General features: G+C 48.8%; 1 protein-coding gene across 1 annotated transcript in view; it reads left to right on the top strand.

Annotated features, from left to right (window-relative positions):
* The first annotated feature begins 5,803 nt into the window (after positions 1-5,803).
* LOC133118875 (SLIT-ROBO Rho GTPase-activating protein 1-like) overlaps positions 5,804-13,804 on the top strand; it is a 96,473-nt gene continuing 88,472 nt past the window's right edge. Inside the window, exon 1 of the mRNA XM_061229130.1 lies at positions 5,804-6,545. Coding sequence (XP_061085114.1) covers positions 6,479-6,545 — 67 coding nt within the window. The 5' untranslated portion in view covers positions 5,804-6,478. The remainder of the gene's footprint in view (positions 6,546-13,804) is intronic.

Consider the following 13,804-nt stretch of genomic DNA (forward strand, 5'->3'; position numbering starts at 1 on the left):
ATTTGCCTGAAACCTCCAGCGGAGCCGGATTCTGTTGCAGTCTTGGCCCCCCGCTCCACTCCACCGTCCCACCCGAGTCACCTGGAGACGGACAGGTGAGGGAAATCATTCTCCTTTAAACGGGAGCCTCTCCATCGTAAGACACGCAGGCCACAAGCAGACAAGACGCTCACTGGGATTAAATGATTTGTGAGTTTTGTGGGGATTAAAGACGGGTACTTACAGCAGCTGCTCTGTGAAGGTGCTGTCTGACAACGCATGTGCAGGATCCAAAGAAGAGGTAAAAAGTGTGGTGTGTCAATTGAACTGGTCATATTATATTAATTCTGCAGATGCCCTTATGTACATTACATTACTGTCATGGTGGGAGGTTATTCCTGTGGTGACCGCTAGAGGGCCTGGGATCATTGTTATCACCTGTTCCTCGTTTGTATTAGGGGAATGGCCTCCCAGCTGTGTATTTAAGGCCAGTTTGTATGAGCCTCAGTGCTTTTGTGTTACTGTTCGCTCTAACACCAAGCCGGTAAATGCACACGGTAGACTCAAGGTTTGAGTCAGGTACTGTGCAGGTGTGTGTTCACTGATTGAAACTTCCTAACAAATTATTCTAAAAGGTAGGAAGGCGTTTGGTGTGGTTTTACCGACGCCTTCCCTAAGGGTTTATTTTCTTCTTTTATTTTGGGCTCGTGTGAGCCGGCGGGAGAGGGACGTTGTCCCCGGTAAATGTATTTTGGTTTGTGTTTATTCCAGAGCTGCGCCTCATGGTTTTTGTTTAGCCTACGCTGTTTTTGGCTAGGTTGTATTTTTATTTCATTGCCCCTGATTGGGCACTCTCTGTGCTCGTTTTTCGGCACAGTTACTGGTCGGTACACTCGCCCTGTTCTCAAAGGGTCGTTTTATGTTCTTCAGCCATTTTGGGCTCCTTTTCTGTTTTCCCTATTAAGAATCGCCTTCGGGTTTGTTTTTGTTTCTCCCCCCTGTTACGGGAGTTATTCTCATTTTTTGTCCCACTTATCCCTGTACACTGCCCCTGGGATCTAGGAGGGGTTTTATTTAGTCGCACTTGGTCCTCCGCTCCAACCCCACCCTGATAATTACATTATATGCATTTAGCAGATGCCCTTATCCAGAGTGACGTCCAACAAAGTGAAAAATCATAACCAGGGACAAGTGCAGCAGCTGACACAAAGAGAACGATTAGAGAACTAGCTTGCAGCCGAGTGGCTAAGGTACATGACTGGGACCCAGGAGGTTGGTGGTTCAAGTCCCAGTGTAGCCACGATAAGATCCGCAGAGTTGTTGGGGCCTTGAGCAAGGCCCTTAACCCCGCATTGCCCCAGGGAGGTTGTCCCCTGCTTAGTCTAATCAACTGTAAGTCGCTTTGGATAAAAGCGTCAGCTAAATAACTCATTATGATTGTGACTGTACTGCAGCCACCTGTGTGCTCTGTGTGCAACAGCGCTAAACCTGCTCGACAAGATCCTGGCCGACCCTGGGTGATTCACCCGTGGAACGCACTGGCACCAGGAAGGAGGGAAATCGCGATGCGATGTTGCTCTGGGAATCAAATTGGACACAGCTGTCGACACATTGTTGGAATCTGCAGCGCTCATTCTTCACAGTGCGTGGGTCGCACGGATCTGTCCACAACCAACGCAACGTTTCCACATCGATCAACGTAACGTCTTCGGAAAGGGCTTAACCGTATGCGTCTACCCCCCTGATAAACAAAAGTTAAAGTAGAATACACAAAATACACTTTTCATACGAGACAAGGATCTGAGCCCTGAATCGCACGATGTGAGAAAGACGTAAAGAATGCGTTTCTCAATCCGGACGTACAGAACTGGGTCACAGGGCTTGCACGTGTGTGTGGGACAGGATGGAAGTCATTGGTAGGCATACTTTCTTCCCCCCAGAAATTGTTCCAAGGACGGAGGGGAACATTCCAGATTGAGAATGGAAAAAGAGCAACAGTGGGATTGAGCAGGGAAAGGGAATTAGGGCTTGTTGGGGGGTGGGAATCAGGTCACACCGGGGTCTGCAGGTCCAGCAGTGCAGAAATAACTCCTCAGCTGCATTCTGTGGGCAGTGGCCTCAAACACATGCTTTTATGACCTGACTTTCCTTGTCTCTAAAAAGCCAAAAACTACATTTGAGAAACCCGTTCAGACTCATCGTTCGGTGCTCCTCTGAAGTCATCTCATGAACACGGACTGTGAGAAACACAACATTTCTGTAATTCTGGAACATTCCTAGGAATCTCTAATCTTCCGGTGGACTGCCCTGTCGCTGTGTTCTGTCCCCAAAAATGGAATGTCAGGCGGAGTAGAGCAAGACGGTCTGATAGACCCAGAACACAGAGAGGACAAAACTGCAGCACAGTAAATTAAGACCATGAAAGGTAACATTTACCTGCTAAGATATAACGGATAAAATATGGTGGGGTGTGCTGGCCTTTTGTAGTTTATGCTCTCGTGCTGATGTGCATGAACGCCTGCGTTAACGCGACTTGACATGCCGCGTCATACTCCGGTCCATAATTCAGAGAAATGAGCAGCATCTCTGGAGCGCATCTCCCGGTTTTCCAGCAGGTGATCGCATAAATCACCGCCATCCTGCGCACCTGTGTCTCGTTATGTTGTTTATCCCATCGGACAGGTCCCAGGTGAACAGCATTCCATCACCCCGGGTCGGGAACGCCATCGGGAAGTCCCTTTTAAGGAAGCCGGGACATACTCCCCCAGCGCAAACAGTGTAGGGAAAACCGCACTCTGTCTTAGCCCTGGGATGGCCCTCGCCCCTGTCATACGTGCATTCTGGCAGCCTGCAGCGTAGTGGTTAAGGTTCATGACTGGGACCCGCAAGGCCGGTGGTTTGATCCCCGGTGGAGCCACAATAAGATCCGCACAGCCGTTGGGCCCTTGAGCAAGGCCCTTAACCCTGCATTGCTCCAGGGGAAGGATTGTCTCCTGCTTAGTCTAATCAAAAGTCACTTTTGATAAAAGCGTCAGCCAAATGACATGTAATGTAATTTAATGCCTTCATTAGCCCAACACTAAGCTTTTATCCATGGGCCACAAAATGTTCTCACAGTGTTACAGGAATGTTGTGTCAATGTTATAACATTGCCACAACAGTGAGGGAACATTTTGTATTCGCTAGGCATGAGGTGCAGTACATCTATTGGACAAGCAAGCACTTTGGTTAATATTTAACACGTTATTTTGCTGATGCTTTTACCCAAAGCAACTTACAGTTGATTGGACTAAGCAGGGGACAATCCCCCCTGGAGCAATGCAGGATTAAGGGCCTTGCTCAAGGGCCCAACGGCTGTGCGGATCTTATTGAGGCTACACCGGGGATTGAAGCACCAACCTTCTGGGTCCCAGTCATGTACCTTACCCACTATGCTACAGGCTGCCCCAAATTACCCTATACATCCTATCCCTACCCTATCATATGTGATACATTGTGTACAGTATGGATATTGAGACATTGTCTGATGATGTACAACAAATAGAGAGAAAACTACCTCAGCGCATTCGTATGGGACCAGTGTGGTGCTCGCGGTGAACGGGCTTCCTGCGCCACCTGGTGGCTGAAACTGGGACTAGGTGCCAATGCAGACCCACTCGGTCTCACAGTGTTGCTATTGGACGGAGCGTTGCTATGGGAGACTGGCTCTGCCTCTCCCACGGTGCGCCTTACTTACCCGAGCACATCGTGATCTGGCTGATCCTTCAGTTGCTTTCAGGGGCCACTGTGCCCACCAGCTGGCTTGGGACAACCACCAGAACCTCGACCCAACCCATACTCGCCGTCCTCCAGGCCAATGGAGTTATTTTAATGCCACTAAATTGTTAATTTGTAATAATATTTTGTACATGTACAAATATTTTGCGGGTTAAATAAAATAAAATAAAATGTGACTGTGAACCCATTCATCACACACATTCCCTTTACAAGGCCTTTAATGCGAGTTTAATGGGTGCAGAATTACATCAATTTGTTTTGCAAATGTTCAAAGTATTATTGCAAGTCAACTTAATGCCATTAAAATAACTCCATACACACCCTCATCTGGTCTTTTATTCCGAAAATACAGCAAAAATACAAATACGCGTTCATGTTTTATCATTATGCTGTAGTTATTGTTCGTAACATACAGCTAAAATTAGTACTAACCCCTGATAAACAACTACCATGTTCTTACCATTTACAGAATTGTTTTACCGCATTGTTCAGCACAATGGACAGCGACAGAACGGTTTACGTAATATATTGATCCTTGCCAATTGCTTCAGGGTAGAGGTGTACCAAATAACAAAGTACTTTTGGGATCACAACTCAAGATAAATTGCCCTTATTTGTCAAGACGAAAGTTTGCCAACTTTCAAACTGTTTACTACTGTTGTGGATTAAGAAACAATGTTTGAAATGGAAGTTTTGTAAACCGAATAGAACAAACAATCACAGATAACCGCAGGGAATAGTCCTGTCTTTTCGGTTTCCAAAATGTGATTCTCACTTTGGCCAGCAGAAGGAGGTATTTCTCAATAATCTCCACAGTCAAAACTTTTCACTGACGAAGTGGAAAAGATGCGAATGTGTTCTATTTGTATCGTCGCTTTATTTGGAATACGATTTCTCGAAACCTACACGACTAAACGCATTCAATGGAACTATGTAATTCAGACAGATAACGTCGTAAAGGACTCAATGCTGATGTGTTACGGGTCCTTTACACAGGAGTTTCATTTTGCTGAATATGTCCACACAGCTAGAAGTAAAACCCCAGTAGGTTAATGAGCAGCATATGCTTTACGGCTAAATACTACGTCAAGCGATGTTTTCAGATTTTGTTCAGATGAATACAGTTATATGCTAGATATTATTCCAGATTGCAGAGGGGAAACGGGTAGTGTGGTCTCTTATTGCATTTCAAATTTCACCATGCATACGTTTCCATTACCGTTAGCGTCTCCAAATTACAGTCATCGCTTACACGTTTTACAGTCCTTGTTGTGCCAGTAGATGGCAGTCTGACGTCGTCTACTGACACGTATGCCATTTGCCATATTCTTAGTCAAGTTAAATGTTATCAATGTTATTGGGATTTATTTTACGTTGACATCGTGGTGTAGAAACGTGAAGAGGACCACCCTAATCAGAAACAAAGTTCGGACTATTTTCTAGTTTTCAACTAACGATTCAACCAGGGCCATTGCATCTAGCATTTTGGCCAAGTGATGGTTAACCATGGGGTTTGTGCAAAGGTTAACTTTTTGTAACTTTCACCAGATGTTCTCTCAAGATTATAGCACAACATTTAAAATGAATATGAATTCACTCGTGTGCATGCAACTGTTAAATTGCTATTAAATGGAAAATGCAAGTTGTAGTACGCCTGATTTGACACACCTGCCGTTTACTTGTTTGGTGTTGTAAACACCGATTAATCCCATTTGGTGAGTTTTGAGTTTACATCTGGAAGTATAACCAAAGATAACATCTTTGCCTTCATTTCCTTCTTTCACCCGGCAACGTTGCTGGGAAATGCAACCTACTACGAAAAAAGATGACACAACCGTTATTGAAGTCGGATTCTAAACGTGCAACTGGTGTGAAAAACAACTGCAGCCGCACATCCCACTTCTAAACGTAGCTAAATCAGTTTATTTTTTATTTTACTCTAACGGGACAGCCTCGGTGGCCGAAGAGAAATCGTTCCCCGGCCCGAACACGCCTGGGTACTAAAACTGCATCCATTTGGAAACGAGTCCTGATTGACTGTCTCCCAGAAAACCTCATCGGCTCGACTGGTTGGAGTTGTTGTCAATCGTTCCCACGTTTCCGCTCTGAGTGCCTCTGCGATCCCACCCATTCACGGTGACTCCGGCAGCTGCTGTGCGGTCGCCCAGCGTCTGGAAACAACGAGGCAGAGAAGTGCGGGAGTCCTTAGTCCTGTAGCTACGCTGCGCCCGTGGAAGTGCGGTCATATTGTTCTCCATTTCCAGCCTGCTGCCGAGGACACGTAGCTCTCGCCCGCGTTTTCTGTGTACTAGCGCGGTTACTTCGCCAGAAGGTCAATCTGATTTTCAGAGGTTAGACAACAGCTCGGGATTGTCAGTTTTCGCTGCTCGTTTTGTTAGCCGTTGCCTTAGCAGTAATCTGCGATTCCATTGATAAGATTTTACGCCGTTTAGTTTGTTGAACAGCAGACAATGGACTGCCGGATCTTGTGTAATGTTTATTAGCGCATACTAACGTTTAATCTATTATTTCGAGGACAAGTTGCTATAGTTAGTTGATGAAGACGACACACCGGATATTTGTACAGTTTCCTTTCGCCACTTTCTTCTCTACCGGACCTGTAGGATGCGCCGATCATAATAGGTTTACAATAAGCTCTGAACATCTTTACTAAATACAATACACCTACGAACTTCGAACAACTGTTTAAAGGAAACTCAAGATGTCTAATCCAACGAAGTTTAAAAAGGATAAAGAAATAATTGCAGAGTATGAGACTCAAGTAAAGGGTAAGCTTTATTATTATTCATATTATTGTTATTATTATTATAATTATTATGTTGTTGTTCTTGTTGCTGTTCTTGTTGTTGAAAGAGGTTCTTCGGTCACCTGTCGATGAGTGAGCATTTTTGCAGGTTCCTCGGTGAAGGTGTTTGATTCTCGATTCGAATGCAAACATCTCGGCTTGTTAAAACGTACATGTCGAGCTTAGTTATCCAAGGTTTATCTCAGGATTCTCCGCAGTGCTTATTGCGAGGACTTTACTTTTACGTCATGTTTTGGGTGGGCTGAATGTGTCATGAATGTAGAATTATATTGTTTATATCTTGTTTAAAAATAATAAGAATAATATTGCTTCTATATTGTAGCCTACCTTGAGGCTGACTGGCCAATGAGATGAACACTGGTGTATGTGGGTTCAGTATTTCACCAGTGGGCTATTTTGCATAAAAGTTGGATTAGGTGGTGTGTGTGTGAAAGAGACCGGGAGAAATAATTCTGCCTGTGCAGTCGCACACCAACCTACCTGGAGTAGGACTTTCCCCTCTGTTCAGTGTTTACATTTTACACATTATTGTGTGCATTTCCAGTTGTGGTCTCACCGTGGAGCCCACATTTAGTATTGCCCTGACCCGTGTTACGCCTGGATTACCCTGGCTCTTTTGCTACAACAGCAGTGGGCTCCACACACACACACACACACACACACACACACACACACACACACACACGCACACACACACACACGCACGCACACCCCTTATGGGAAATGGGTGAGAGGTGTATAGGGGCACTTGCTTACACCGTCTTCCTGTGTGGTGTATCTGTAGACATGCTGCCTCGAAAGGGAGTGCGCTAAGAGTTAAGCTTCGTGTAAGTTATTCATGGCCGGTCCTGCCGTCTTCCTGGTCGGTAAACATTTTTCGCGGCGCGTTATTTCAGGCTCAGCTGATGCGGGAGGCAGCGCTGAACTGGCTCCCCTAGGCCTCCGCGTGCAGGAGAGGGAGGCCGGGCCTGGGCCTGACGGTGCAGCTGCGCCACGAGGCCCAGCACTGTTCCTGTGTTTGTTTGGGTGGCCTGGAGCACTTTCTGTGTTCGATTGCCCTAATTGTGACACAACTTTGCCAGAACAGCAGTTTCTCTGAGGGCTGAAGTCCTGGAGCGGGGCGGACGCTGGTCTCTGTGTGGGTCTCTCTCTCGCTGGTGTCCCCTCTTCCCCTCTGCTCTTCCTCAAACAGAGAGGGAATCTTTTAATAAGCAAAGGGGGTGGGGTGGGGGGGGGGGCAGTTGCTGTAAGGTGGTAACCATGGGGATTTGGCCCTCGGCCAGGAACTCTGTTACTCGGGGGCTGTTAGACAGAAATGTGTTCTTTTCATCTCTCTAAAGCTAACCTTCAGCCTCAGTGCGGAGCGAGAGAGAAGAGACAGGGGGAGAGACCAATAGAGAGACCGACCGAGAGAGAGAGTGATAGACAGAGCGAGCCAGCGAAAGAGAGTGACAGATATAGATAGATATGAGACAGAGAGAGAGAGGCAGCATGGGTGAGAGAGAGACACATACACGAGAGAGACAGAGTCTGAGAGCGACTGATATAGATAGATTTAGACAGAGAGAGAGAGAGAGAGAGACAGACACATACTGTCGAGACAGAGAGAGACAGACACATACTGTCGAGACAGAGAGAGACAGACACATACTGTAGAGACAGAGAGAGAGAGAGAGAGAGACACATACTGTCGAGACAGAGAGAGAGAGAGAGAGACAGACACATACTGTAGAGAGAGAGAGACAGACAGACAGAGTGACAGATATAGACAGAGATGCGACAGAGAGAGAGAGACAGTGTGACCGAGATAGACGGAGACAAACAGAGAGAGACAGCGTGGATAAGAGAGAGACAGACAGAGAGAGAGACAGCGTGGATAAGAGTGAGAGAGAGAGAGAGAGAGACAGCGTGGATAAGAGTGAGAGAGACAGAGAGACAGATATAGACAGAGATGGAGAGAGAGAGAGAGAGACAGCGTGGGTGAGAGAGACAGAGAGAGACGGCGTGGGTGAGAGAGAGAGAGTGTGAGAGAGAGAGACAGAGAGAGAGACAGCGTGGATAAGAGAGAGAGAGAGAGAGAGAGAGAGACAGCGTGGATAAGAGTGAGAGAGAGAGAGACAGCGTGGATAAGAGTGAGAGAGACAGAGAGACAGATATAGACAGAGACGGAGAGAGAGAGAGAGAGAGACAGCGTGGGTGAGAGAGACGGCGCGGGTGAGAGAGAGAGTGTGAGAGAGAGAGACAGAGAGACAGCGTGGATAAGAGAGAGAGACAGCGTGGGTGAGAGGCTGAGTTCTCGGGGGCTTATGGGATCGGGTACGCCAGAGCAGAAGTTCGCTCGCGTACCGTGTCAGCCTGTGCAGATCAGTCGCCTGCCTCTGTATGACTCAGGAGCTCCGCAGCTCACAGCCCGGTGGTGCACAGTCATGTGTGATTCAGTGGGGCACACACACACACACACACACACACTCACACACACACACACACACACACACACACACACTCACACACACACACTCTCACATACACACACACACACACACACACACACACACACACACTCACACACACACACACACACACACACACACTCACACACACACACACACACACACACACACACACACACACACCGCTATTCTGGTTCGTCATGCAAAGCAGGCCCACCAGGGAGTAACAGGAGGCCGACGTTACCGGGATCAGTGTCGGGGGGACCGCTCCCGAAAGCCTGGGGGCCTGGTCAGCCTCACAGACAGAGTTCAGTAAACACGGCGGGAACGGCCAGCTTGCGTCTCCACGGCGACCCTCTTCCCCCGGCCGGTGTGGGCCGAGGGGAATGTCGGAGTCCTTTCAGAGAGCGAGGTCCGGCCTGTGAAGCAGGAATGCCTTTGTCCTGTGACATAATTTGAGGATGATTAATGGGTCAGGCAGTGCGGGGCGTCCTGGTGTCTAAATTGCCTCAAGTGATTAACTCTGTGGATGATTCATGCCACCGGTTACATGACTGTGTGGAAAAAACTATAAAAAAAATAAATAAATAAAAGAATATAAACATGGAGCTTTGAAAACATGTATAAACATTTAATGATATGACATTTTTCCCCTAACTGGCCTGAATTTTTTATTTGCATATTAGCACAGTGAATACCAATTGCAATTATTTATTTAAATTATTTTGTTATTTTTTGGGGAGTGTGATGGTGGTGACTAAGGTATTGTAAAAAAATAAATAATAATAAACAAAAAGAAACATAATAAACCCAGTCGACAACAGCCGAATTGCACTTCACAAGTAATGTCTAAGATGAACCGCTGAACAGTAAACTTGACCCTGCGTAGTCAAGCTGTCAACTTCTCGTAGCTAAAAGGATTCTTGTTTACATTGCGCTGTGTTAAGCTGGCTCGGAGCCGCTGTTTTGCATTGCAAATTCCAACCGCGCACTACAACCGTTGCGGAGTGTACGGGACCGTTTGAGGCAGTATTCAACGACGCTAAACGCTGCTTCGCGATTCTCCCTCTCCCCTCCGTGATGTTAAAAGCAGGAGGAGAGATTATCCAGCTGCACGTTACGGTTTCAGTATGATTTAATTAACCTAAAGTGCGCGTCCAAGGAAAGCTAGCTCCTGTTAGCGCTCTGCTAGTCTTGAGTGAGTGGACTGGCTGTGTATAGCATTAGATCAAAATCAAATTGCCGTTTCACTTTTTTTTTTTTGGCTCCGGCTTGTTTTTCATTCCCCGGCTCTTGCATGAGCAAGCCCTCGGGCGGGGAAGAGGAAACGGCGTCGGAACCGGGACTGGAGCACATTATGAGGATCAGGAATTGACCCAAAATTCCAGTTTTTTGCGAGCGCGGTGTGGAAATGGCATAGTTGTGCAGAAAGATCGCGTCAGGAAGGGAAGTGGCAGAGTCAGGAAGACCTTGTACGTGGGATGTGGAGTGTGGAAAAACAGGAACACCCCCCCCAACACACACACACAAACACACACACACACACACACACACACACACACACACACACACGCAATCTTATCTGTTAATTAGCCTATAGCACCTGGTTGTGGATGTGTGTTTGAGGAGGTGCTGGTACAGTAGATGTGTGTTTGAGGAGGTGTTGGTACAGTAGGTGGGTGTTTGATGAGGTGTTGGTGCAGTCGGTGTATGCGTCTGTGTTAGGAGGTGCTGGTAGATGTGTTCGGGGAGAAACCTGCTGAAGGAAGTCGTAGCATTAGAGTGGACTGGCTAATATAGCAAACAGGCTAAGGGCTAACAGGTCTGGTGGCGCTAACGGTCACGCTGAAGAAGGTGTAGGCATGAGGCCTAGTTATCTCACACACAGGAGGGATCGGTGCAGAACTAATGTCACCTGAAACCAAACGCTTCCAGATTTCACACTTTCCCCCTGAGTTACCTTTCCCTGCCACTCTCACCCCCCGTCCTCCGGGGGGGGACGGGTTTCACCGCGACGCTCCAGGCCAGGACCCGCGTGGCGCCCTGGTGCTCAGACCGAGAGAGAGAGAGAGACCCAGAGAGGAATATTAATACCCAGAGTCCTCTCGGATTACCATGGAGCTCACGCACGGGCATCGATCGCGCGGCGAAGAGGGCCCGTCCACACAGTTCAGATGAGAAACGGCGGAGTCTCTTTGATGTGTGGGGCCGCACCCTTCTCCCGCTGGAGAGCCCGGGAGGGGGGAGGGGAGGGTGTGTCCCACCACTGTCGCTGGATCTGCTGCTGCTGCTGGGAGCCGGCGGGGCGGGGCGGGGCGGGGCTCAAGGGCGAGAGGAAGTCGTCATCTGAGAGAGAAAATGTCCGCTGTGCTTCGTCAGCGCGTATCGCCACGTCCCCCACTGTCCTGTTCTGGAGTCTCTACTGGAGAGAGTCAAAAGAGCCTTTCACCACACACACACACACACATGTAAACGTGTACAGACACCTATATGGACACTCTGAATTCAGACCCACACATACGGACACAGACATTCACATCGGGATGCACACACACAGACCTACAGAATTGAAATGTGGACGCTCTCTCTCACACACACACACACACACACACACACACACACACACTTGTGCATGCATCCACACACAAGCACACATATGTAAACGTGTACAGACATACATCCTCACACAGAGGGATGCACGCATATGTGCACACTCGCACACAGAATTCAAATGTGTACGCGCACACACACACAGAGACGCACGCAATTCGAATGGACACTCTGAATTCAGACACACCCATACGGACACAGACATTCATATCGGGATGCACACACACATACCCACAGAATTGAAATGTGGACGCTCGCTCTCACACACACACACACACACACACACACACACACACACACACACCCTTGTGCACGCATCCACACACAAGCACACATATGTAAACGTGTACAGACATACATCCTCACACAGAGGGATGCACGCATATGTGCACACTCGCACACAGAATTCAAATGTGTACGCGCACGCACACACAGAGACGCACGCAATTCAAATGGACACTCTGAATTCAGACACACACATACGGACACAGACATTCACATCGGGATGCACACACACGTACCCACAGAATTGAAATGTGGACGCTCTCTCACACACACACACACACACACACACACACACACACACGGACACACGCACACACACACACACACAGGCGTTCTTCAGCAGGATTTACAGGTGTTGTTCAGCAGTCCTGTGTTTCTGAGAGTGGCTCTCTCTCTCTCAGAGTGGGCTTGCTGAAGGTGTCTCCAGCTCAGGCAGTCAGTCGCTCTCCACACCCTGCAGTGCAGAGCCCCGCCCCGGCTCCCCCAGCCCCGTCCCGGCTCCCCCAGCCCCGTCCCGGCTCCCCCAGCCCCGTCCCGGCTCCCCCAGCCCCGCCCCGGCTCCCCCAGCCCCGCCCCGGCTCCCCCAGCCCCTCCCCGGCTCCCCCAGCCCCGTCCCTGCTCCCCCAGCCCCGTCCCGGCTCCCCCAGCCCCGCCCCGGCTCCCCCAGCCCCGCCCCGGCTCCCCCAGCCCCGTCCCGGCTCCCCCAGCCCCGTCCCGGCTCCCCCAGCCCCGCCCCGGCTCCCCCAGCCCCGTCCCGGCTCCCCCAGCGCTGCCTGTGGCTGCCAGCCCGACCGGACGGCGCTTAATCTGTTCTGGCATCGCCCAGGGAGGGAAGGATTTTGTTTGGCAGGATTTAAACTCATCTCATCAAAGTGAGGTGGACTCAAGCTATCAATCTCGCGACTGTAGCTCTCCTTCTCCAACTGTGTGTGCTTTTGTAGAGCTCCTTCAGTGCAGTGACTAACTGGTGAAAGATGCAGTGGTTGCTATGCATTCTGGGAGAAGTGGTGGATACGTGTCTGTACTCCGAGGGCACTGTTGATTGGTTACATACCGGAGATACAACTGGGCATTAAAAACGGACGATGACGGATGAACACGTGTTTTAAGGAAAGATGAATTTGAGCCCCAAATAAAGATGTGTGCATTGTCCTGTTTCCTCATTTAATGTAGGCATCACCTGAGTTAAGGTCATGTCGTCCCCTTTGCATGCTGGGAGATTGAGTTTTCATTGTGTATGAATCGCCGTGTCCTGACGCATCATATCCTCCCCGTTGCATGCTGGGAGATTGAGTTTTCCTCAAAGTTTGTGTCAATAGTGTGCGTGAATAGAATCTTGCGTTGGGCGTACCACCAATCATTATACCGCTCAGCAAAACTCAAACGCACCTCAGACCATTCACACTGAATGTACTGCCATTATGGAATTACATCGCTGCAACTTGATGCTCCGGAGAACGTGACTGAGACGACGCTAATGGAAAAGGCTAAATCGATGCGTGATTGACCAGGGGTGCCTGATCACGGGGCCCTCCACGGCACATCAACACGCGTGTGCTGGACTAATGTGTTCACTCGCGGTGGATTACAGTAGATGCTAATTGGATTTGGAGCAGTGGAAAACTGTACGGATACACCTTCAGTGCACGGAGGACGGCAGTGTGATTAGAAAGCCTCTGTAAGCCACGCTGACCGGGTTTAGAAATGTGCTCTTGTACTCGCAGACTGCTGTGTCGGAGGCTGATGAGCAGAGTCAGTGGTGTGAAGCTTACTGCCCTCATTCGGCGACAGACTCCGTCTGTGTGTCACTGAGCCTTGGAGGTGCACTTCCTGTCTGTGCACTTCCTGTCTGTCCCAGCGCTGGCGTTGCGCATAA

Source organism: Conger conger, chromosome 19, assembly GCF_963514075.1.
Source record: "Conger conger chromosome 19, fConCon1.1, whole genome shotgun sequence".
Taxonomy (NCBI): Eukaryota; Metazoa; Chordata; class Actinopteri; order Anguilliformes; family Congridae; genus Conger; species Conger conger.